The sequence below is a fragment of the Dermacentor andersoni genome, chromosome 5 (genome assembly GCF_023375885.2).
Source record: "Dermacentor andersoni chromosome 5, qqDerAnde1_hic_scaffold, whole genome shotgun sequence".
In the NCBI taxonomy this organism is placed as follows: Eukaryota; Metazoa; Arthropoda; class Arachnida; order Ixodida; family Ixodidae; genus Dermacentor; species Dermacentor andersoni.
In genome coordinates, this window is record NC_092818.1 from 133,374,107 (window position 1) to 133,400,935 (window position 26,829).

Sequence of the window (26,829 nt, forward strand, 5' to 3'; positions counted from 1 at the left end):
AGGCTGCAATTACGTGCGTGCGTTCGCATGGACGACGCATTGTTTTGTTTTGTTTTGCCACTGCTGTTGGCTCATACTCATTATGGCGGATTGGCCGAGATTCAGGATAGCGCTTATTAGTGGCTGGAAAACAACTAAAATATTCCGGGAAGATTCCAAAGAATGAAAAATAACATGAAGTACTAAAATGTATCAAGAAAATCGCCTTGAAGCAGTTAGAAGTTCTTCAAGGGCTGAGCAACTATCCCTGCGTGACAGTGTCCAAGGAAGGAGGCTTTCAGAGAAAGAATTTCCGAAATTGAAGAATGCACTACAATTTGTCGAAATGTTATTTATAAAATACTTGTCCTTCATAGCGAAACGGTGAGAGAATAAAGAAGAAATATCAATCGCCTCATCACTTCTACATAATGGACACAGTGGAGAACCAGACTAGATCTGTGCTTACAATAAATTGAGGAAAATATTCGACAACGTGTGCCTGTATGTGTGCACGTGCGTGCGCGTGTGTGCGTGTGCGTGCGTGTGCGTGTGCGTGCGTGCGCGTGTGCGCGTGTGTGTGCGTGTGCGCGCGTGTGTGTGTGTGTGTGTGTGCGCGTGTTTGTGCGCGTGTGCGCGCGTGTGTGTGCGCGTGTGCGCGCGTGTGTGTGTGTGTGTGTGCGCGTGTTTGTGCGCGTGTGTGTGCGCGTGTGTGTGCGTGTGCGCGTGTGTGTGTGCGTGTGTGTGTGCGTGTGCGCGCGTGTGTGCGTGTGCGCGCGTGTGTGCGTGTGCGCGCGTGTGCGCGCGTGTGCGCGCGTGTGCGCGCGTGTGCGTGTGCGTGCGTGCGCGTGCGTGCGCGTGCGTGCGCGTGCGTGCGCGTGCGTGCGTGCGTGCGCGTGCGTGCGCGTGCGTGCGTGCGCGTGCGTGCGCGTGCGTGCGCGTGCGTGCGCGTGCGTGCGTGCGTGCGTGCGCGTGCGTGCGCGTGCGTGCGTGCGTGTGCGTGCGTGCGTGTGCGTGCGTGCGTGTGCGTGCGTGTGCGTGCGTGCGCGTGCGTGCGTGCGTGCGTGCGTGTGTGTGTGCGTGCGCGCGTGCGCGCGTGTTTACGAGCCACAATCTGTCTTGACACTGACAAAAAGAAAAAAACTCCAAGGAGTGCAAGAACTGCGTAGCAAAGTCCAGGACACTAATCCCAGCGTTGCATCTCTTATCATACGACAGAGATAAGTGGGGTATGGTTTGTTTTCTTGTCCATCGACGCAAACGCGCAGATGCGTTCCGCTCGTGCTCTTGTCAACTGCTGGTCACAGCGCATTCTAAGCTCAACATACTTCCAAAGATGGCCTCCCCACTCAAGAGCTGCGTCAATCCGACTGAACACCCGTTCGACACCCGCAGGAACTTTGGGGAGTACATGGTTCAACATCTCAGGCGCCACGCTAGCTCAAAACTGGTGAGGAAGCAGATGGCCAGCGTATAGCTGTGTAACAGTAGATAAACGCCTTCTAAAACCATGCTGATTCGGGTTCAAGATACTAGAGCTTTCATAATGGCCGAACAAGCTTTTAGATGAAATGTGTTCCAAAATTTTACATGTGCAGGTGATCAATATTGGTCTATAGTTTTGAACATGATGTTTGTCATCGGATTTATGAATTGACCCAACTCTTTCATTCAACCAATCAAACGGCAGACTATGCTCATCCAGAGATGCTTGAAATAGAATTAGGAGCTATTATGAGACCTTATCTATAAGCGTCTTAAAAGTTCATTAGGGATGCCATCTGGGCCAACTGATTTTATCGGATTTATGTATAGCAGTAAAGAAAAGATTCTTTCCTCTGAAAAACAAATATCTCTCATGGCAGAAAGTGCACAATCGTCTGGCGTGCTCAATTCTTCAGCCATTAGCTCTGGTGGAGCAAACACAGAGTGAAAAAAGCAGTTGTACTTATCGGCAGCCTCTAAAGGTTTTATAATAACACTTCCAGAGTCAACAACGTAGTTGGTGTATTCGTTTGATGGAGCAAGATGATGCCAAAATCGCTGCGGGGAGTCTTTCGTGAACCCAGGAAGTGTCTGTGAAGGATACTTTTCTATTGCGACCTCGATTTTCTCCCTCAACATCTGTGAAAAATGGGAGATTTCTACTTGGTTTCCTTTATTTTTCCTTCTCTTGAGTTTTAGTTGTCGCTTTAACTGAATAATTCATCCATTTGTCAAGGGACAATCGTTTGGGAACAATATGTTTCACACAGTAGTGTACAATAGTTTTAAACTGGTTCCACAGCGTGTTTACGTCAGTTGCCCCATAAGAACTGTACAACATTTCTAAATAATCTAAAATTCTCCCATCGTCAGCTCTAGAGAAGTCATTTATAAGGAGAGTGTCTCTCCATGTTCTTCGGAAGCAGTGCCTCCTTCACACTTAGCAAAATGACTTTGTGGTCACTCAGCCCATCGTGAACGGAAATGTTGTAATCAGTGAACTTATTAATGAAAACCAGGTTCAACAAACATGTTGAGGATGTTCCAATTCTTGTTGTTTCACTTACTATTTGGATAAGATTGTTACTAAACGCAGTATCCATTAAAACTTCCCAATGTTTGTTTAACACGCTGATTATATCAAGTTTGTTTCATAGTATACCCAGTAGGTCAAAATCACCCGCTATGATCAGGCGCGTCTCAACAGGGACATTATTTATTGCAACGAAAATCTTGGATAGATTGTAGGAACTCTATGGGTGAGTTTGGTGGTCTGTAAACTGCTCCGGTTGTGCAGGGTGCACTACACAACGTAGTTTTGCACCATATACTCTCGTTATCGGGGCTGCCCTCTAAAAACACCAGTTCGATGTCTTCCTTACAAATGATGGCGACGCCACCGCCTAGTGCGCTTCGATCTTTGCGAATGATCTTGTATCTAGGGGGTATTACCTCGCCATCCATGATCTCCGGATGTAACCATGTTTCCGTTACTATCACAATGTGTGGATTGAAATCGCAAGGATGTTCAACTTCAAGTGCCTTATTCACTAGGCTGTGTACGTTAATATTTACCACGCTAAATTCTCGAGCATCATCCGTGCATTGTCATACAGAACGCTGGTCACTTGCTTCCTTCCTTTCTAGTTTTGACCTCCATGCTCCGACGTCAACCCAGACATTTGTTTCTTTGTCAATGACAATGTTATTGTGTACTAGCTGAATCTGTGATCCCCTATCTTTTTCCTGTTTTGAACTTTCCCATAATTAACTTCGCTTTTCCAAAGTAGACGCAGAAAAGTCATCAGAGGAAAATATCTTAGTACCCTTTAGTTTTTACTGCGTATGACGCAGTAAGTCCGCCAAATTAAAATAACAAAAGAATAAGGGGAGTGCATTCAGACCTTATCACTTTAAGCTGTAGTTCATTCAAGCTTAGCTCCGCGTCACCATCCAGTGATAAATCCACTGAAGTTAACGCACTCGAATCATCACATTCCGTCACCATCCGAGCGTTGACGGTAGAATAGCAACAGAAGATCGAACACCACAACAAAGCATGACCAATTAGCGAAACAACGACTCAAGCGAAAGCAATGAAAAAGCAACCTAGTTGCCTTATTGTGTCGTGCAATGAATAAATACAAAACGTTGAGAGAAAGAAAGAGAGAAGGAATGGCAGGAAATTTGACCAGAGAAAAGGCATAGTGCCCTTTCATTCAATATAACCTAGCTCTATTTCCCCTGAAAAGCCTTTTCAGGAAACATTACTTTACCAAACACTCTGTTTTTAAGAACAAAACAAGTTCCGTCACTCGCCAATGTCTGAATGAGTTTTCTGTCTGCTCATATTCTTCGCTAATCAGATCGACGGTACAAGCCACGAAGCATTCACCTATGGCGAAGTAGCAGAGCAGGTGGATGCCGTGCGGACTGCGCTCTGGCGACTGGGCCATGAAGCGGGAGACAAGATCCTGCTCCTCAGCTCAAACCGGACGCAATTGCTGCCGATGTTTCTGGGTGCAGCGTCCGCCAACGTGGCGTCCATCAGTGAAAGCCCGGGCTTCAGTGTCGGTGCGTATGCGGAGCACACTCTTCACCATCCGAGTATTGACGGCCGAAGAGTGATGGAAAATCCAACACCACAACAAAGCATGGCCAATTAGTGAAACAACAAGTTAGCGAAAGCAATGAAATAGAAACCTAGTAGCCTGATTCTGTCATGCAATGAATAAATGCAGAACGTCGAGAGAAAGGAAAAGAGAAGGAATGGCAGGGAAATTGACCGATGAAAGCGAAATGAAAGATAAAGAGGGTAAAAGGTAACTAATCTCATTTGCTTCACCCTACACGCGTAGAAAACTGGTTATGATAATGAAAGGGTCAGAGAAGAAGGGAGATAGATAATAAAAATGTTTATTGCATAAAAGAAGCTTTGCAGAGGCGTCCTCATTCCAGAATGCCTTGAGCTCGGGCCACATCCTGGGCCCTCGCAATCAGCCGTTGCTGATCCTCGAGGTCAGAGCTGGCCAAGGCTCTCTCACATAGCTCGTTGGTTTGAAAGGTTCGGAGGATCTAACGGTGCCTGTCCGCAACCTCGTACAATGTGCCTAAGGGACCCGGGTTCTGCGCAGAAGCAGCATTGCGGAGAGAATTGTGTATGGGCTACGAGGCGATTTCTGGTTGAGTGGGGTAATGTGTTGACTTGTAGAGGTCGGAGAAATCGCTCTTGCTCTAGTGACTTGTTCGGGGGTCACAGCTGCACGCGGTCAGAGTCGGTCTCATAGATCGTTTTTCACAAAACATCGGAGCAGGGCTTCTAAAAGGCTGATGTACAAGCATTCGCCAAAGCGAACCTCCCAGAATTCTATTCAGATAGCGGGCCAGCTTTGCTGCAGCTATATAGCTTTTAAAAAAAAAATGGAGGATGCCTAAACTTCGCGTCCAAGTTTGCAACGCGATAGCATTCAAAGATCCCTGACTGCTTTTCACGCGTCCCGGCAAGTGCTGCGTATGTAACCGTAATGTTTAACGGGAAACACTGGCGGCGAACGCTATTCACGGAGGCGGGCTTTCTGGCAGAAACGCGGCCTCTTGCGTGGGCCGCGATGCGGTGGAGGCGAGCGCCATCTGGAGGCGTCGCAAGGCAGCGGACGTGCCACTCTGTGGTTTCCAAGATATTTGCGCGCCGTCTATGTATGGGAGAAAAGTTGTAAAAGGGGTTTATTTGAGTTCTCGCGTAACAGAATTATGCTTTCTCGTATATTCAAATTACAATCCGACGCTATTTTGTCTGTAGGTTGTGTATAAGTTGTACTTTACGATCTTACTATGTCTTTTAGCTTGGGAAATTCAATTAGTTCAGTAACTTCCTTGAGTCACATGGAGGGTCTGAGTATGGGTGGCTCGAAAATTTTTCGCGAAAGCGACGTCCGACGCTGGACGCCGACGCTGACGCCGGACTTTCGCCGACACGGGACCCTCAACGCTGTCGCGTTAAAGCAATGCACTTTATCCAGCTAAGCTAAATTGTTCAGCTTATCAAGGACTGAAGAGAAATAGGCCCTTATGTTGGCCTTCGATAGATTAGACAGCCGTCCTCTTGGCCTCCACCGACGGTTACACATGGATGCAAAAAGCACACTTTGCATAAACTGGTATAACTCTGCACCCTACAACTAAACATCTGAAGTGTTGAAACAGGATTAGCGCACTCTGCTAATTACTTTCTTTTTCTGCAAGACACTGAATCGATGGAGAAGTGATCACACACCTTTGTTACCAGGAAAGGGATGCTAAGGTGCAATAATTTACACGCGGGGTTGAAGGGACACCATGATCGTCAGCCGTACCAACGTTTGTCAGAAAATGGCATGTTTAATTATTTGCCGCCATGACAGAACGACGAAAGTGCGGTTGTATTCAGTCACATGTTTACAACGCAATAAAACAATAAACTAACATGGAGGATACAAGGTGATTGTAAATTGTCGACTCGTGCATTGTTATCTATCTTGTGTCCTCTTTCTCTGGCCCCCTTTTTTTTTATGTTACGCTAGTAGCTTACGACCGTGTCATTTCTAACAACGACGAAAGATAACCTTAAAGGCAAGCTGCGGGCAGTATGCCAAACAGCATGTAAGAAATTTGGCCTCACAGTGAGCATTCCTTGTGAGTTCGTTGGTTTTCCTTTTTAATTTTTTTAGGGTGTGTTAGCCCTGTTACGTGTATATTGATGCCCATCTGCTGCTATTAGCGTCCTACCAAAACGTTCTAATGCCATTTGGATTGTCATTTCGAATTATTATTCTACTGACGCAGCCGCTGAATTATTCGCACAGATTATTAACAAAAATAAAAAAACATTTCGTTCGTTTGCTTTTCAAAAAGGCTGTTAAATTGCAATCTATGACTTGGAACCTTTCTTGGCTTGAGAAATCGTCATTAACCGTTGTTAGTACCTGACATTCCTTGACATCTATTCTCTTCTTTTAATGCGAGGGTACATGCCTCAGGGCCTGCAGGGGCATGGGATGCGCGCGAATAAGGCTGATTAAATTAATGAAAAAAGATTTGCAGATCTAATGAAGTCCAAGAGGGATCGATAATGTGGTCCGTGCGTCCAACCAGTGTAACCGCGTTGCTTCCCACAGTAAGTCAATTCAGCAAGCTAGATTTACTGAAGATGCACTGCAGTTAGTGGGCTGAAAATTTTTTGAGTTTACGATCCCAAAGCTAATTATCAGCTCTGAGAGACATCGTAGTGGAATGAAACGGTATCGTTCAGGAAATTCTGCGTTAGTTGTTCTTTCCAGGCGTGCTTGATTGCTCTAGTGGTGCTGCCGAAGGTTTCCTTCCCACCGCAAAGCGCGGGCGACAGGATGAGCAGTTCACTTCACCGGAAACTGCGTGAGTGAAGCAGAAACGCGCAATAATGCCGTACATCCACGACATCTCGCACAGACTGAAGAAGGTTGGCAATAGCGCAAACGTAAGCGTCATCTTTTCAGCGCCAATCAAGCTGTCCAACTTGTGCAAGGCCAGCTACTGTGGTTTTGAGAAGCCCAGTTGCCGGAAAAATCACAAGGAAGGCTATTTTCATTGCAAGAACAATATCGTGTATGAACTGCCCCTGTCGTGCGGCAAAAGATACGTCGGCCAAACGGGAAGGTGCGTAAATGATAGGTTGCGTGAACACGCAAATAATGTGCGAACTGGAGGAGTGGGGCACCTGGCTTTTCACTGCAGAAAGCATGGGTGCAGTCCCATTTATAATCAGTGCACTGTGATAGGAAGAAGTCCAACGCAAACAACACGTGAGATTATTGAAGCGGCGAAGACCGCTAGTTTGGGGAACGCTTGTGTTAACGCGCCTTCAATCGATCTTTCAAAAAAAGAATTCGATTTTTTAACGTGTCACAGAGGGTGGCTTGAAGGAGATGGCATTTAATCTTGCAATTACAAAAGAAAAATGTTTTGCCTATTCATGATCGCTTTTTCATCTTCGATATCATCTTAACTTTCCATTACACATGTCTCGTTGCTGTCTCATTTGATTAGAAACCAGCACATATGCGCATGCGTACGCTATTATCTGTTACCTATGTATATGTGTACCGCTTCGTAGAATAAAACAATTGTTGGAAGTTAGCGCTGTGTCCGCGTCGTACCTCTGTCTCTCATCCCTTTTTGTGCGCCAAAAGCCTAAAAGTTATGGAATACCAACATGCCCAAACCTACGCTCCTTTCTTGAGCGCGCGAGATTGAGTTGCGATCATCGGCTCACCTTCGCACGCTTTCACTTGCACATACAGCATATGGCGCGCGGTGACGGTGTTACCACCCTTGCACTTTATGAGGAACATCACTGGGACGACGACGATGGCAAAAAATGGCCCTTCAATGTCCGCACAATTTCTATCGCAATAAAAAGGAAACAGCGCTAAAGGGCGCAAAGGTGTACGCCGAAATGTCGGAGGTAGCCGCCATCACAGAAGGCATCCAAGATATATCCACAGTGGCTCGCCACAGCAAGCAGTGTTGCCCAAGGCGTGTAGTATCGCCTCTGTGCTAACGCAAAGCTCGTCAATGTAGACATTAACATGTGAATTCTCCATATGTCTGCACTGATTACCGAAAGTACTGAGCATCTCATTCTCCAACCTTATTCTCCTTTAACTGCAAGGGTATTTAAATTGTTGTCGTCCTGCATGTTCTTTTTATTCTTTCAAATGTTTTCAAAATTGGTCTGGTGTTTCAAACAGTACAAGTGAAAGGAAACTAAGGACGAAATTATTCGCTCATACGTTCTTTTGCCCTCCAAAGTTTTATCAGCCTCAATGACGTTAGCACAGCACTGCTTTTGCCTGTTGAAAAGCTTTTCGCTTGAAAAACTGCGGGCAAGGATTAACTCTGGCAAAGCCAATGCACAACCTTTCTGCAGAAATATCTTGCCTGGCAGATCGCACTTGAACACATATGAATCATCGCTCAAAAGAATGGTGTTCTTGCCACGACAGATAAGATTTATTTCCGAACAACATATTGTTTCCAGTGGGTTTTTTTCTTTTCTAAAGATCCTAAATGCATTCGCATATTGTGCCGGTTTTCTGGTGTTCGCCAACAGCCTACGCCGAAAACTAATCTGCTCATCGACAGCGAATTATGCGCCAATGCAGATGTCCTGGCTGATGCAATGCAAACCCTGTCCCTGGCCTCCGTCTGCTGTGAGCCAGACCGTGTCCAAGATGCCCTCGAACTGCAGCGAAGACTGGTTTCTATAAAGGTACGCGCCGAAAGCACTGGTCACGTTTAACTATATTTTCCACCTCTGTTTTTAATTCCTGCTTCGATCTTAAATCAAACAATTTTTGGGCAGAAGGTAAAGCTCCAGATAGGAGTACAGATGTAAATTCATTAGTGTCATTACCACAATAAGAAATAAAATGAAGGGCAAAAAGTGGGAGGGGGTACGCACCTTTGGAAGCAACGTCAAAATTTATTAAAGAGACGATAAAGGGAAACGCGAAGTCAGTTGAAACTTATTAATTGTTATTTATAAACCCTATTTGCATTCCCTCGGCAAACAAAAAAGAACTTCAATTATTTCCGAAGAGATCGAATTCTAAACAGTCATTCTGTCAACTATGGCGCTACGACTTTTGACAATCAGTCTTCTTTCTGCTTTTGTACGTATCCTTTTCAATAAACATAAAATCGTGTCGTACGCAAAATGAATGCAAATTACATTTTTGAAATGCTCAGAGCCAATTTAACAAGAAATCTGTAACAAATTATTATTCGTATGTTATTTGTTCAATTTAACAGGGTATTATCGTTATCGTGTGTGCTTAGAGCTTTGAACTGACACGAATCTCTTAACATGAAACTTTGCTCTGTCGAGCTTCAGCGAAGATCTGGCCCATGTGCCTACATCACGCTATCATCATCACGCTAATTTCCTGGCATTAGAAAAAAGCCTATGTATATCGGGGTAAGAATAGCCGTCAACAAGACTGCTAATCCGTTTTCAATTCTTCAAAATATGGTTCAGAGCAGTTCTTGTGTTTTACAAATTTTCTCTTATGGTTCCTAAATTTAGAGATGTACTTGTAGAATACGGTTAGCTTAGAAAAAAACTACTAAAGGACCCTCGTGCTATTGCTACTGTTCAAAACGAACTAGTCATACATTAAAATTAATGTAAGATAGGGTCCAACCGCAGTGCCAGAGTTGTAGAAACACACAATCGAACACGACTGGTCATGTAAATTACCTCTGACATATTATCCATTGTACTAACAACTTGCTTGCGCATTCAATATTACGCACCGTATTTTCACAAATATAACGAAATTTTTGCTGACCTTATTTAACACGAAAGGGTTCTTGCAGTACAATTTCAGGCCATAATACCTATGGCCACATAAAGCAGAACCGAATGACCCAGCAACGCATGTACTACTGCGCTACCAGCTCTTTGCCGATCTCCAGCGAAAATGTGTGCCAAGTACGTGCGTCACTCAAGCATTACGCAAGTTTTCTGGCATCGGAAAGATACGATGCTACTTTGAAGTTGTGTTACGTGGTAGAATCTCAAGGGCTCACTAAAAGGAGCCTATGCAGTAACTGTTAGTAGGAATACATGGAGCGGGGAGGCACGGGCCACTCGCAAAAGGTCGGGAGGGGCGCTTCTTGGCAAGTGGCCGGCCGAGGGAAACGGCCAGCTCGCCCCGCCAAGGTCGCTCGGCTTTCACCGCATGCTCGCCTTCAGCCAGAGACATCACTCGATAATCGGGCCCACCGAATGCGTGTCTGCTCACCTTTGAAGAAGTGCATGGGCGCGCGCACGCGATGCCTCCAGAACTCTAGAGACGCAGTTTCGCCGCACCAGCGCTCACCGTCGCGTCCAATATGCCAATGACGCCTGGTGGCTTCCATGGGTGCCGCTTACGCTGTGTAGCAGCACAGGCCTCGCGTGGTAGCTATCGCTGTCATTGGTTCGGCCTTCGAGCGTTACTGTAATTAATAACAGACAGTGCACATTTATGGACTTGTATTAGCGAATGTGCGACAAAACTGCCACTGAATAGACGTTGCACAATGGTGTTATGGCCAACTCCTGTGAAAAAGACGTCAACAGTGTTTTAATTTTTATTTCATTTCGCCATCGTAATATGGTTGCTTAATCACTTCGATAAGCGAAGCCCGATAACGCAGTGGTACCAATATTCGGCCTTCGCCGACCTCTCCCCTTTTCCAAGATGCGCTTGCCCAGCATGCGACAAACCATAGTTCTGGTGAGTTCCTTAGAAGTTCCAAGACTAAGCAAAAATGTAAAGGGTGTAAACGATCGTAAATATAAAACAATCTCACGACTTCGATATGCAACACTTTGTAACTCACAAAGATAGCGTTAGTACTGGAACGAAGCTGCTACCAGCGCAAGACAAATCGGTTTCACCTGTTTACACTTCTTCATGCGAGGAGCAGCCAGTTGACATGTTCTGCAAGTTAGACGACTCGTAAGAGGCAACGGTTACGGGACCTTAACGCCTTACGTCGAGGCGTGTTGCAAGCCCTACTTCTTCCAGCACACTTCCTGTTGCTTTCGCTGCATCTTGCCTCAAGATTTTTTTAGTTATGCTTTTTTTTGTTTGCGAGCATAGCCTACCTAAGAAACTCTCTGGCTCGCCTCATACGATGTGCGGCATGCTTCCACGATAAAATCTGCTTCTTTGGTTCGCACGGCAGAGCGTCTAGCACTGCGTCCACAGGCAAGCAACGCTGAAACTTCGCGCGCCAACCGCAGCAGCGCATAGCCTATAGCTGGCTGAGAAAAGTGTTTTTAGTGGGACACGTTTCGATTTCGCGTACGCAAGTTCGCCGCTCACCTTGAGGCACACGTGTCCAGCGTCTAACCTGTCTGGGCGTCGGCGTGCTTGAACGCAGGAGCTCATGCACTGCTCGGAATGCGCATATTGCCACAGAAAGATCATGACCGGACGCGCCCGGCGCTACAGACGGTTTCACTCGCGCGATAACGGCAGCGAGAGAGCGGCCCCAAGGAACTTCCGGTCACGGGCCTCATCAGTCTGCTGCGCCGGAACAGAAAGCGTGGTTTTAAGTTCTTCCACTTTGCGGAAAGTCGATTTTTAAGTTTAGAGATGAAAAGAAGTGCGCATTACGCCTTAATTTTAATGCATAAATTTTCTCGGATGACTTGCGATAATGTTGACTTGAAAAATTGTCGTTATGTACAGAGGAAAAGTGTTGAAAATCTGCGGGTTTAGATTTTAACGCACTGCTCCTACTCGATATAGAGGCGAATGCTTTCCTTGCACGCTAGATTTAGCGGCCTACGTCGGTGAGCAAAACCGGAAGTCGTCCAGAGCCTATGTTTGTAAAGAGCTCGCGTTAACGTACCGTTTTCGTGGTGTCCTTATCGGACGGCGTCAGTGTATTTTACTAGAGCACTCAAACTACCGCAGCGCCTCCTGGCCAGCGTTGGCTCCCTATAGCGCGAAAGGTAGTATTGGCGCTAAAGATAACGTTAGTAAAGTTTTACAGTGAAGCTGTCTATGACTAAGATCTGGAGAAAAATATGTGTGCCCCCCCCCCCCCAAGAAATGTTGGCTAAAACAAATCGTCATGTGCGCCGATCCTGGTAATAGTGAACATAGGGTCCAAGGTTAACGGCACATACCCGTGTGGCCTCGCTGATCTATGACGATGCGTGCCGAAACGTCAGTGTATATGTGTAAAGTAAACAAAGAATATTAGGAAGTCAGAAAATAAAAACATAAAAATAAGGAAACGAAAAAATAAAAGCAAATAAAAATTCTTAAAATGTAAAAATAAGCATAAAGAATAAAAAATGACGAAACAAAGAACGAAGTTACGTGTTTGTGCCTTCATTCAACCAATATACGATAACCACCATATAGAACTTAACAAAGCTATTTAGCAGTACAGCTTCACTGGTATTCTATCTTCACCTAATGGAAGCCTTCTTTCTTTTCTTTTTTTTTATGGCCGGACCACCAAGGACGTGTATACAAAGTTTCATCCGGATGTAACAAACTGCGAATTTTCACTAGATTTCTAATGAAACTTTGAGCAAACGTATACAATGTCGTCGTGAGAGGCCACAGAAGTGGGTCAGCCCTTTAGGTCATCTAAAGCGGGTAGAATTTATGCCACTTTGGAACGTTAAGCCCCATGAATCAATGAACAAATTAAGTAGTCAAAATAAATATCATAGATGGTATTAAAATACATCAATACTTTACAGCCAGCTTATTCGTTATAAAATTTTTAAGCGTCAGAATTATTTTTGTAAACGCGTAAAAACTGTAGTGCTACTTAATTGTTACTTGTATAAACCAGCATATTAAAAATGGACGTTTAAAGTATCTAATAAATGAAGTATGCAGAATGGCATAATCAAGCTGTTTCAATGCGTGGTTACGAAGTTGTAATCTCAGACCTTTCCAAGTTTCTTTTGCCTACGTACCCCCTTCCGTTTTCTTAACTGAAAGGTAATCCCCGTAAGTTTTGACAAATTTCTTGCATTACACGGAGCAAAAAATCCTTCCACCCATATTTTGTGACACACATTCCCAACATCCGTCTGTTGATTGAATTGCAGCACATCATAGCACTGGACGAACCGGTGCATAAAACGAACGGCGCAACGAACAGCGTAATCACATGGAACGAGCTGCTGAAGAAGGGCCGCGAAGAAGGAGGCCCATTGCCACCACCTCCCGAGTATCGAGAAAACCAGATCTGTTACATGACATCTACAAGCGGCACGACTGGGAAACCGAAGCTGGTTGTGCATTGTCACGACTCCCTCCTGTCCATCGTCCAATCTAATAGGTTAGATTTTTCTTCATTTCAGGACCAGCGCTGACTGCCAGCCACATTTTCATTAAATCCCGCGCAGTACTATTCCGTCAGTAGTATTCAGGCAGTCAGCGCTGGTCCTGTGCTCTTCCTTGTCTGTATGTTTTTTGCCGCTGTTTAAAATGTATGACCGGTACCAACTAGCTCACACCCAAACGCTTCTAAATGGTTCTCGTTACTTGACCATAGCCAAACCCTTTGCTGTGCAGCGGAGATATTCCCACCGAACCGAAAAAAAAACCGCATATTTTCTCTTAATCTTTGCCGATTTCCAGCCACCCTGGACACATGGGTCTAGGTCCAGAAGACGTGTCCCTCTCCACAACGTCATTAGGCCACGTGTACGCGCTTTTCGACGGGGTCTGCAAGGCTATCGCCCAGGGAGCGTCGGCCGCCTTCATGGAGACCGCCGATGACAGCGCTATACTTGAGGCGATCCACAAGCACAGGGTAAGCGTGATAATTAGGTGAAAACGCTGAGAGAGAAGGACAGGCACGAAATAAAACGATGACGGCAAGGATGACAACGCGAATGGAAAAGATAGTCGGTTTGCTATTTTAGTGAGAGAGAAATATAGGGAAGTCATAAAAAGAATAATAAAGAAAACTGAGACAACACACCACCACCAAATAACCGGAAAGACTATTCCGCCACAGGCCATGCTGCTCAACCTGAATGTCCGACAACAGGTACAGTGACTTGTGTCGACGCTCAAAAGCACCAACAGAAGTCCATCATTTCAGGTTTTTCCGCAGTTTAGAGTGTTGATAAATCACTTTAGTGCAAGAGCGATACGGGACTGCATTCGAGTTGTCTGACCTTGCCCCTCATTCCGCGCTGTCCCCAAGTATATTCTCGTAGATTTAAAGAATTACCAGCATCCGTATGAGGAAATACTATGCCACCTTCTACATCCAATGTTTCACGTGTTATCAGTGGTTATCAATATACCCCCAATGAATGAAATGAGCTCAATAGATCAGTCACGCAAAACTATAACCGATCCTTGAGAGACCATTGAATCCAATACCAGGCTTTTTCGATTGACACGTTGCTTGTTCTAACCTTAGCCATATTGGCAGAGCTGTAATGTCTCATTGAGTAGCACACTTTACACATTGATGGCATAGCTACAAATGCTTCTCTACGAAGAGGTTCTGCGCACGATGGATAGATTGCGGAAGAGGTCGCGTTCAGCGTTCTCGTCTCGTCAATCCTGAGACCAGGTTAGTCATGCCAATGCCCTCATAGCAACCCTAGTACATTACTTGCTGTAAGTTGGGCTGAAGACATTTCCCCCACCATTGAAGCTAATGGGTAAAATCTAAGTATAATTACTTTCTCAACAAAGGGCAATTGGGAATAATTAATGTATCTCTTATAGTCGGCTTAGACATTACATTATTTGGATTTTAGGAAAGCAGTTGTCTCTTGCCTTAGGAAATACAGGTGCCCAGGTGCGTCTGAAGCACATAATATATGTTCATCGTGCGAAAGAACAACTTTCAAGAACGCTTTTCATCTCATACTGATATCACATCAAGAAATTGGCGTTATTTTTGTAGCTACGTTACTTTACTGGCACCTTAAGGTTGTTTATACTTCATCCGATATTTGTGGCATGCTTCACTTGCAATGCTACACTGCTGCATTTTGGCAGCAGTATGGAGTATAACCAACTCGTATTCGTATGTAGCTTTCATTAATTACGAGAAAGCGTTTGATTCAGTCAAAACCTTAGCAGTCATGGAGGCATTACAGAATCAGGGTGTAGACGAGCCGAATGTAAAAATACTGAAATATATCGATAGCGGCTCCACAGCCACCGTAGTCCTCCATAAAAAAAGAAACAAAATCTCAATAAAGAAGGGCGTCAGGCAGGGAGATACGATACCTCCAATGCTATTCACAGCGTGATTACAGGAGGTATTCAGAGACCTGTATTGGGAAGAATTGGGGATAAGAGTTAATGAAGAATACCTTAGTAACTTGTGATTCGCTGATTATATTGCCTTGCTTAGTAACTCAGGGGACCAACTGCAATGTATGTTCACTGACCTGGAGAGGCAAAGCAGAAGGGTGGATCTAAAAATTAATCTGCAGAAAACTAAAGTAATGTTTGACAGTCTCGGAAGAGAACAGCAGTTTACGATAGGTAGCGAGGCACTGGAAGTGGTAAGGGAATACATCTACTTAGGGCAGGTAGTGACCACGGATCCGGATCATGAGACTGAAATATCCAGAAGAATAAGAATGGGCTGGGGTGCGTTTGGCAGGCATTCTCAAATCATGAACAGCAGGTTGCCACTATCCCTCAAGAGGAAAGTGTATAACAGCTGTGTCTTACCAGTACTCACCTACGGGGCAGGAACCTGGAGGCTTACGAAAAGGGTTCTGCTGAAATTGAGGACGACGCAACGAGCTATGGAAAGAAGAATGATAGGTGTAACGTTAAGGGATAAGAAAAGAGCAGATTGGGTGAGGGAACAAACACGAGTTAATGACATCTTAGTTGAAATCAAGAAAAAGAAATGGGCATGGGCAGGACATGTAATGAGGAGGGAAGATAACCGATGGTTATTAAGGGTTACGGACTGGATTCCAAGAGAAGGGAAGCGCAGCAGGAGGTGGCAGAAAGTTAGGTGGGCGGATGAGATTAAGAAGTTTGCAGGGACAACATGGCCACAATTAGCACATAACCGGGGTAGTTGGACAAGTATGGGAGAGGCCTTTGCCCTGCACTGCGCGTAGACAGGATGATGATCGTGATGATGATGATGATGATTACGACGACGACGACGACGTCGACCACGACCTGATTGTGAGGAACGCAGTCGTGGAAGATGCCGCATTAATTTTGACCAGCTGGGTTCTTTAACGTGTACCAAATGCGCGATACATGACCGGTTTTGCATTCCACCCCCATATGAATGCGGCCTCTCTAGCTGGGATTACACCCACCCCCTCAAGCTCAACAGCGCAACGCTATAGCCACTGAGCAACAGCGGTGGGTCGCTGCATTTTTATGGCACTGGAAGTCGCCGTACCTAATCGGAAAAGTTGAAAAAAAATTCGGAGGAATCTTAAGCTTCAGTTTTAAGAGTTGAACGCGATAGCATTCAAAGCTCCCTGAGTAGCATAGCTTTTTGGGCTTGTTGGTGCATGATATGAATAGCAACCAGTAGTACGCATAGGACGAGATAGTAAAAACCAGGCACGCACGAACAGTACAAGCGTTAACATGGTCAGACAATAGAATCTATACGTCACTTACGATGAAGGTGTTGTGTACGAGATTCCCTTGTCACGTGGAAACCAGACTGACCGGCAGATGCTTAATCGAGCGCCTTATAAAACATGCTCGCGATATCACATATGGGAGAGGGGAACATTTGCTGATCCCATCCTTTCCTGGGAGTCAAGAACGTGCAAGCCGTTCCTTGATAGATTTGTTGTCGTAGGAAGAACAAAGACAGGGTAACTCGAGAGATCATTGAAGCTAAAGAGAAAAGCAGATCAGGACGCACACGTGTGAGCGCACCTTCTACTTTCCTTTGCTTCCTTCTACTTTCTACTTCTACTTTCCTCTGCGATAAAGAACTAGCGTTTCTGAGACGCTGATACCGGTTGTCTAACTGATACGTACTTTTGTCGCATAAGATGTATATGAAAAATAAAATTTGTTAGAAGTTAGCGCTTGTACTGTTCGTGTGTGTCTGGCATTTACTGTCTTGTTCTCCACTCTTTATTCGTTGCTACTCAAATCTCTGAGCGCTTCTCACGCTTTCCGGCAACTGCAGCTTATGTGACCGCAATGTTTACCGGGAAACACTGGCGGCGAACGCTATGCACTAAGGCGAGCTTTGTTGTAGAAATGCGGCTTCTTGTGTGGGCCGCGATGAGGCGGAGGCGAGCGTCATCTGGAGGTGTTCCAATGAACTGGGCACGCCACTCCGTGGCCTCCGAGGTTTTCGTGCGCCCATTTCTCGGACTGCGTGGCCGGTCTATGCATGGTAGAAACGCTGGAATGGGGCTTTGGGCTCGAGTTTCCGCGTAACGGAATCATGTTTTCTCGTATATTCAGATTACAATCCGAAGCTCTCATGTTTGTGGGTTGTGTGTAAGTCGTACTTTACGATTTTTCTGACGTATTTTAGTTTGAGAAATTAAATTAGTTCAGTACCTTCTTTGCGCTACACGGAGGGCCTGCGTGGTTGCGCATGCGTTGTTTGGAATGATTTTTGCGGAAACGACGCTCGACGCTGGATGCGGGATGGCAACGCCGGTTTTTCCGCGCTACAGGACCCTTAACGCTATCGCGATAGTATGCCACATTCATCCCACAAGGGTGCTCTATACGAAAGCGAGCAGTAACTTTTTTAATGTAGAGTTATAGATTTTTCCTTCCCATTGCCACTGCGTCGGGTGGTGTCGCTCGGCAAATGACAAGTGGGGTCATACCACGAGGCGCGAGATAACAGGTACCAGGAGAGTGGGTAAACAAAGTTTCAAAAGCTAATGAAATTACCAATGCTCTCAATTTCTGAGACGTGCCCGTTGCCATTATGTGACATCTTCTGCAGTGCTGTTTTTGGTACGTTGGCGATGGCTGCAGGCTTAATCTTTATGTTCGCAACAGGTCACAGCCATAAGTACAACGCCTTACACTGTGAGGTGCCTGTTGGACAACGACCGGCGCAACGGTTATGACCTTCATAGCCTCCAATACGTCACAACAGCGACCACGAGCATTCGAGAAGACGTTGTGAAGACACTGGTCAAAGAATTTAATCTCAAATCTTTTATACAGTGTAAGTGTTTTGTGTTGCAATTATGATCACGTTTATTTATTTAGCTGACATCAAGTTCAAAAAAAGCTTTCATTTTCCTTTTGTAATCAGTTATTATTTTTATAGTTATTTCTACAATACTGCGGAACTTGTGCAGGTCCAAGCGGTATGTGTACAAAAACATTTGAATAGACGCAAGAAAAAAGTAGCACATGGCATGCAGTAGTAGGTACAATTGGGGATGGCACCGAGTTCCAGTCATATATAGTTCATGGGAAAAGCGAATACTTGAACACTTCAGCACGTGAGAACTATGGGGTTAGATGCGTTGGTAGTTCCTATGGTGTCTAGTTGTTAATGGTTTGTTATAAATTGACGGCTCTCTAATTCATTTATTACTAATAAATGCCGAAGAAAGTCAAGGCTCAATTCTTTTCTTCTTAAAGCCAGTAACTGTAAAGCATTTGTTACCACGTTAGATTAACGGGTGTATCCACAAGAAATTGCTTAATCTAAATCCTTGTCTACGTTGTCGCTTTCTATGACAGATTATCTCCTGCACCTTAGTTCACTAATTGTCACTGTTGCTTACACGAACGTAGTAGACTGGTGTTACGAGGGATTCGAGAAAGTGCCGATTTTCCTGATGGTTGACAGCTCACTTTGTTTCCGCTCTTGCTTTTTTATTTGGGCAGTGTACGGTCAGTCGGAGATACCTTTCATCTCAGCGGGTCTTTACAACGGACCAAGCAAATACAAGTCTATCGGTTGTTTGGCAGTTCACGTCGAAGCAATGGTAAGAATGCCATTATTTCTGTCTGCTCAAAGCAACACAAGCTGCACGTGACTGATTCATCCAGCAGGAACAGGAGGTGCCTAATTCATGCCGTCTGTATAGTTTCGTTCTCTCACCATACAATAAACCGCATATTTAAAAAATTTTGCGTATACAGTGGCGTGCAAAAGCTTTGCGTAACAGTCACATCACGACTGATACATGGGCACTCAATATGAAGATGTCGAGTAGGACTTAACAAGACTATACTCAATCACTGTTTTAACCAAATCCACTTTTGTTTTTGCTCAAAGTGATGGTTTCTTATTGTTGCTGACTAAGTCACGAGACGAAGTGAAAATAATTAGTGTTTGTTCCTTCAAAGAAGTAAGGATTTGCGAAGTTTATTATAGCGGGCGGTTTGTTTTGCCTGGCTAAAGAACGTCCTCCGTTTTGTTTTTGAGTTTGTTCATTTACGTTGAGATTGGGCTCAGCTATACAGTGGGAAGGCCCACGTGCCTCTCTCCTATCGCAGTGAAAATCCTTCCTAAGTGTAGGCGGAACAACCTTTCAGTGTAACATTTCTATTCGCCACATGCTTCTAGTTATGTCCAGATCTTCTGAAGAGAAATAAAATCTATGCATATTATATAGCATGCTGGTCTAAATGCCGACGCTCATAGTAGCATCTCGTTACCACCTCTTATCTCCTTTTCTTTTTGCTGCCTCCTCTTATCTACGTTTTCTAGCGTGTGGCAGAGAGCCAGAAACACGCTCGTCCATCCCACCCTTCCTCTTTTGTTTTTGCTGCCTCCTCTTGTGTTTCTCTAGCATGTGGCAGAGAGCCAGAAACACGCTCGTCCGTCCCACCCTTCCACTTGTCTAAGGAATAAAATGTTTTCTTGATTACCTACGTTGAGATATATTACAGCTTGGTAGAAAAAAAAACTAATATATCCTGCAGAAGACTACGCATTTGGGCTGGTTGGTTCATGAGTACGAGCAGTAAAACAGCGCTAAACAACAGGATGCACCAGCGCTGACTAACAACCAATCCACGTGGTTGTTAGTCGGCGCTGGTGTCTGTGTCCCTCTCCTCGTCCTGTTGGTTAGCGCTGTTTTACAGCTCCTAATTATCCGTTGTGGCTTTCACACAGGTGAGAGACACAAAAACGAAAAAGCCTCTGGGACCATGGCAACGCGGAGAGCTCGTGTTGCGAAGTCCAAGCCTGATGCGTGGGTACTGGGGGAGACTGCACGAGCCCATCACCGATGAAGAAGGCTGGTACAGCACAGGTAGGAGTGTACGTGGAACGTGCACGTATATACAACGTGCTTTCATAAACCGATTATAGAATAGCAATTTCCAGATGCACGCCCAGTTAAACAAGCAGTTACGCTTACGAATTAAATGGTACTTCTTCACACGTAAAACAGGATGGACCATTGTATCGTTATCTCAGCGTTTCTTTATTTATTTTCAATTTATAGTTGGCAACCTTGTTCAGGAACAATGTGAGACTTCCCACAAAACGATGCAAGCATCTCGAAATTTTTTCTAAACCTTTTTTTCCGCAATACATTTAGTGCGAATAAACACACTGAATGCCTTCACTAGCACTCTTTTTGTGTTATAGCGTGATCACATTTTGCACAACCTTCGCTCTTGTCATGCAGCATCTGTACTAGTCCATGCCCGTGCAAGGCGCCTGTGTTTAGGCTTACCAAATTAAGCTGGTAGAGCAAATAACTAGGCGTGGACGATCACGTTTCTGCGTTTAAAGCGATAAAATAAAGGATTGTCATGAGGGAAGACCTGTGAGGTTGCCTGAAAGATGTCGTGCTGTGCAGCCTTAGAGAAGAGGAATAAAGGGGCAGGAAAGAGAAATTCCATGATGACCGTGATAGTAGATGCGTTCGAGCAGATGATCAAGGCTAGCTTTGATTACAGTCGTTCATGTGAACCACAATTCATGAAATACTCGACGTAGTGGCTAATCTCTTAGCGAGCAGATGGTTGTCCCGGCCACGAGACCCGGACAACTTTTTTACGGCAACTTTTTATGGCACACAGTATAAAATTAAAGGCATCGCTGTCCTCGCCGGTTCCAACCTTGTCCTGTGATTTGCTTTCACGCTGTAACCTTAGTAGCACGTAAAATTGCCAAATGGCCTAATCCATGACAAACCTACAGGATAGCAACTTCGGAAGGCTTCCGATTGCACAACAGCACCAAGCTAGAGAGCAGTCAGTTAACGCGCTTTATTTCGGCGGGCACGCAGGTGACCATTGCTACTACGACAATGACGGCTGGCTGTACCTAGTTGCGCGGCTGAGCGACTACTACTGCTGCCGTGGGAGCAAGTATTGGCCGGCCGAAGTAGAGGCCGTGCTGTTCAAATGTCCAGGGGTTCATGACTGCGCCGTCGTAGGAATACCACATCCCGAAGCTGGAGAAGTGGCGCACGCTCTGATTGTGCCCGAGCCGGAAGCAAGAACACTGAGCGCCGATCACGTCAAACAATTTGTGGAAGGTCAGCATTTCTTTTTACAGCGAAGTTGTCAAGGGCTACTTGCCCCACTATTGTGTCCGCATGTAGAAAAAAATCTCGAAGATAGCGCAACGCCGGGCCGATCCATCAATCAGCACGGATTTTTCCATGATCGAGGTTGCGAAACGAAACTGCTTGGATTAATGACTTGCATCACGCCATTCATTGTTTGCATCAGATTGATGCAATATTTGTAGACTTCGCGAAGACTTTTAATAAGAATTCTCACTTGCGGCTCATTTATAAACTGACAGAATAGCTTATGCATTCAATAAGAGAGCTGGTACGAGAATGTGTGCATATGCAGTCGAGTGCAAAAGCTTATAGATCAGAGTTGCCTCTAAATTCCTTTTTTATTCTCAGCCTAGGTGCAAAGGCTGAAATCAAGTATACTGTCCACGGGCGCCTGCTTGACCAGCGCCATGCCTTCGTACAATTTCGCGTTGCACAGCTACGCTGGAAGAAATTGCTTTTTTTCTGCATAGGTCGTGGTCTCTAAGCTTCTGCACTCGACAGTATCTATCACCACGATGACCACCGATCAGGATAATTAATGTGCTCGTACCTCTGTTCAGAATTCTGTGACACCTCTGTGTCGTGTGCTAAACAGCTTCGCTGCTCATCCAGCTTAACAGAGTGAAATGGCTCATAACATTTCTTTTTTCTTGTTCCTCTTTTAAGTTTACTACGTGCGACCTCCTCATCATATAGAAAGTTCTCTGTGTGTTTTTTGGCAGCGTCAGCTTAACTTCACGCACCAACCCAACTGCTTAATCAGCTTAAAAGGGTAGCAGTCTGGGCTACTTGGTATGTCATAATTAGCGAGCACTATAGCCCTAAGCAAAGGACGAGTACACAATGCGGCAGACGACAACAAGCGATAACTTCCAACTGAGATTTATTGTGCCAAAGCACGAAAGTAAGTAGACGAACTAAAAAGAGGTGATCAACAAGGGATGAAGCCAAAAAAAAAACACAGCAAAAGCCGTACTATCCCGAGGTGCGCACGTGGGCACCTCCCAGACAGCTTATTGCATTGCCAGAAAAAGGAGACGGCTTGTTCACAGATAAGCTGTGCTCGCGTGTCATCTGAGCAGCTTTCACGATGATGCGAGCGCGGTCGCCCCAGTGTTTATGCAATAATCACGCGTCTTCAGAAACTGCAGTGTTGTGCAAGAAAGCCATTTTTGTCATTGAGGAAATTGTTCACGTGTTCTCGTTGGCGGGCGTTCAGGCGTCTTTCGCTCTGACCCACGTGAAATGCACCAGATGACAGAGGTACTTAACAAACCACCCCACGCGCCCACTCCATAAAGCTGTTCCTGTGCTTACCATTGCCAATGTCAGAGTGTTTGTTTAGGGTCCTGGTTAGCTTTGCAATGCTAACTAACTGGAAATGGGCACAAAACACCACCTGAACGCCAGCTCATTGCCCAATCTTTTTCGGCAGCTGGTGAACTCTGTGCCTGTAAACTCTGTGGTAAACTCTGTAAACTCCTTAGAACCACATAGCTTCCCATAGCAAGTTAGCAAGGTCCACTCAATCGGCTCTTCTGGAGAAAGGTCAGCGTTCCGGCTGTCTTGCTGACACAAGCATTATGCACTCACACTATAGCGTCTCTTCTGAACAGCAGTCTGTGTATATAACAACATGGTGCACACATTGATCCGAGCAGAACGGACAGTGAAATGTCAAGCTAATTACATCTATCTCATCCGACCTTCGAGGGCTGGCAAACACCGATGGTTATCGTTTGGTCTTATCTCGTGGGCCGTCGATGTATCAGACCCTCAACGCCGCTGGCGGCGTTCTCCATCAAGCAAGCTTTCCGAGTCATCTTCAGGGGAGCACCAAACACATGCTTTCAATGTTTCGTCTTCGGGCAAGACTGCCTTTTTTTTTAATACTGGCGGGCGCACACTTTACGTTCAGTTGTAAGTATAGTGCACATCTATTTCTAGCACATCGATATTTGCTGGAAAGCAGCAAATCCCACGCTGTGCAGACTTATTTCCTTCGACTAAAACTGGCGTTGAAATTATAGCAGCAAACAGCATGTTACTGAGAGATTCCTAGGATTATCTTAGACAACGTGAATGCTCTTTCTCTCCTTTATTTTGTATTTTTCTTCTCTGCTTCCAGCCAATGCACCGAAGGGTTGCCACTTGGAAGGCGGTGTCACATTTGTCGACAAGATTCCACGCAACAATCTCGGAAAACTTGTCAGGCGTGAGCTCGTTCAGTGGATTCTCGGGAAGCGAGAACAGTGATGCGTCAACAGTTTGGAAGCTGCGGCTTAAAATCTCACAGATTTCCCAAATGACCTGTGCAAAGCGCGTCGCACACCGAGCGTGTATAGTTTTGTTGTCAAAGTGTAATAATGTTACTAGAGTGCACGTGAATTGCATGTTCGGGTATTTCATGTGATTTCTTGCCCACAGCTCCTCACAAGCTGAAGCACCAACACGAGTGGTCGTAAGGCTCATGGACAACTTGACATTTTTAACGTAAGAAATGACGAAGTATTTATTTAAACGTACAAGCAGTGCTTTTCTCGTTTTCCTTCTTTTTCATTTTTTCGTGCAGCCCAGGAGTTTTTCATAATTAAAAGAAAAACACGCAGATTTGCACGCGTTATAAAGCGCAATTCGGCGTTGTAGTGAGTGCATCAGGTCTAATAAAGAAAGCGGAGAAGGTCATGAAGTGTGCACTGAGAGGCTGTGGCGGAGTAGTACGCGATCACACATACATACATACAATGAGCAGCCCATGATTATTGGCATTTTACACAAAGTGGAGAGGCTTCGTTCACTAGTTCCGACATATCCGAACGAGAAAGTTGATACAGGTTAGCCTTATTTCATTATGACGAATAGCAATGAACAGGGAAGTGGCAGGACGAAACTCGTAGATAAGCTCTGTTTGAAGCAAGGCAGTTCGATGTGACCACGATTTCAGTGCGTTCTAACAGAGAGCACAGTGTCTACGCCTTCACGTTCAATTTTGCTTAGGAAAGTTATAATGCCAATGTGAATCGAACTTCGAAGCAGCCGCGGCGGCCTTTCGATCACTTGTGCAAGGCACGCGTGAGCTTACTGAAATAAAAAAAAATTCTGTCGCAGGTACAGTGACACCTTCAGCATGGTGTGTCTTCGAAGCTAAGCCGCAATGAGCATGCAGCAGACGAAAAGAAAAAGCAGCACGATAGAACCACTTTGAATTAACCATGTACGCAATTACACTCTACCACCGTACACTCCGCTGTGTTTTTCCAGCTGTACAACTTCCAACACTTGCTCTGATGCGTTCTTCTAACGTAATGTAGTTTTGTTCATAAGCAGATCGCCGATCATCACTTCGGCTGTTGAAAAAAATTAACAAAAAGCAAACGTAATTACAAGGCTTAGTAGGCTTGTGGACAGAAGGCCCTCACTTGTTATAGAATACAGACACTAGTTTACCTGATGGCCTCCCGCTACCATATCCACTGCATGCAACTCGTCACGCAGTCCATGCTCTTTCTGCACTTTATTATAGCAAGGCAAAATACGGTCGCACCAGGAAGATTTTCCCGCATCCGTGTGCTTCTAGTAACGGGTTCCCTTTTTTTTTTTTTTTTTTTTGGCATCTATGGAACGCAGTCATGAGTGCAGTTCATGGCAAACGTGTCGTTGTTCGGCGGACGTCCAGAGAGCGGGGTAGCTCGCAGCGCCTGCGCGCCACTGAGCTTGGAAACCATGCCCGTGCGCAAAAGCAGACCAAACACAAGTACCAGGGACACCACAATTATCGCCACGGTGACCATGATGCCTGGCAAGAGAAACAAAGCCGTTATGAACGACGCGGATAACGCGAGAACACAACGTTATACGAACGAAAAACAAAGTACGCTGAGAGTCCTCAGTCCGAAGCAATGACCGGCAACCGTAACGTCAACTCGCAGTGAAGACGCTGCGCGTTGTTATATACACTTGGTTGAAATACACAAATGATCCTTGTCGTACACCAATGTACCTTAGCATGATCTAATAACACAGAGGCACTCCGTTTCTCTCCTTGTCATAATATAGGTACAAGACTTAACTAGTAACTTTAGGAGGTGTTTGCAACAAGGAACTGATTTCGGGGGTTGTTTACTTATTCTTTTTTTCGCCTTCTTGTATTGTTCTTTAATGTTTTCACAAGAAGTCATAAAAATTCCATGATAGCTGTGCACGGTAAACGAAGTCATGGAAATAAACAGACAAGAGAGCGCTTGTCCCATCGGTTTCTTTCGTTGTCTTCATTTTTCCTTGCGCTGCTACTGTGGATAAGTGCCAACTTGCCCGATTCGCCATACTTGTGCAATAAAACTTCGTCAACTGTTCTCGAAGTGTAACCCTCATAGAGATGCGAATTGGCTACTTGCAGCACATAGACCCAATTCGACTGTCGGAAACCATTTCGTAGGGCTATTTAGTTATGTAGTGTTTTATGGCGAAGAAGCAACTGCGGCTATGATGCGCCATGCAAAAAATGAAAATATATAATTTGATGAAAGTGCTTCAAGCAACAAAAATGATTACTTTAGAGTTTTGTTTAAGAAACCTGTTGCATCTAGAAACTCAAAAATATTGTCTAGAGATACAAGTGCGCTTTCAGATAGTATCAGGGAGGGAGGAAGTGGTGTAAGTGTTTTGTAAAGTTAATAAAATATTTGTCTTTCTTCCTCCAACACCGGACATGTTAATAAAAAGGGATTCATAGTTAGAGATTGTTGGCATTTATTACAAACCACTTGTTCTTCATTTTTCAATAAAAACGTATATGTGAGATGTATGTGTCCAATACGAACGCAACATAGGATAACGTCCATGAAACGTAAGAGCGAAATCACAAGAATGTGCAATATCATACTACGGGGGCAGTCTGTTCGGTTTTTCGGCGACCCTGAGAGCCTCGCTCGGAACATTGTAGTTTCGGCACATTCCTTCGAAACGAAGGATAAGTGGTTTCACGCTATGTGACTTGTTGATATAGTCTATTCTGTTCGTAGTGCAAGCGACAAGAGTGTGGTATACGTGATTAGGTACAGCAGTGATTCTGAGTACGTATGAAATTGTGAGCAAGGCTCTTCGGTGCTCAAAACAGGGTTCGTTACTGCCGCCATATAGGCTTTCTGCTGGTGAGGTCCGGTACGCGCCAGTTGCTAAGCGTAGACCGTGATTGTGTGTGGGATCAAGACGTTTGATGCACGACCGGCTAGCTGACCTGTAAACTATGCAGTAGTAGCCAAGAATGCTGCGCATGACAAAGCAGTAAATACGCAACAGTCATGTTTGGTCGGCACCCCAAT

At 45.1% G+C, this 26,829-nt stretch overlaps 1 protein-coding gene and 1 long non-coding RNA gene across 3 annotated transcripts in view; one reads left to right on the forward strand and one right to left on the reverse strand.

Moving 5' to 3' along the window:
- LOC126532091 (uncharacterized) overlaps positions 1-11,574 on the reverse strand; it is a 176,419-nt gene extending 164,845 nt beyond the window's left edge. Inside the window, exons 1-2 of one of the 2 annotated variants that reach the window (XR_011894798.1) lie at positions 11,358-11,574; positions 10,365-10,482 (exon numbers count right to left, since the gene is read on the reverse strand). This is a non-coding gene — a long non-coding RNA (uncharacterized lncRNA). Of the gene's footprint in view, positions 1-10,286; positions 10,483-11,357 lie in introns of both variants that reach the window. The other variant, XR_011894797.1, reaches the window with a different exon arrangement.
- LOC126531197 (uncharacterized) lies at positions 1,224-26,308 on the forward strand. The gene is made up of 10 exons (XM_050178626.3): positions 1,224-1,429; positions 3,831-4,038; positions 8,643-8,749; positions 13,115-13,347; positions 13,650-13,824; positions 18,015-18,186; positions 18,861-18,961; positions 20,098-20,236; positions 21,224-21,475; positions 23,637-26,308. Exons 1-10 carry the CDS (start codon positions 1,316-1,318, stop codon positions 23,762-23,764), a joined length of 1,629 nt encoding a protein of 542 aa, XP_050034583.1. The 5' UTR covers positions 1,224-1,315; the 3' UTR covers positions 23,765-26,308.
- The last annotated feature ends 521 nt before the right edge of the window (positions 26,309-26,829 follow it).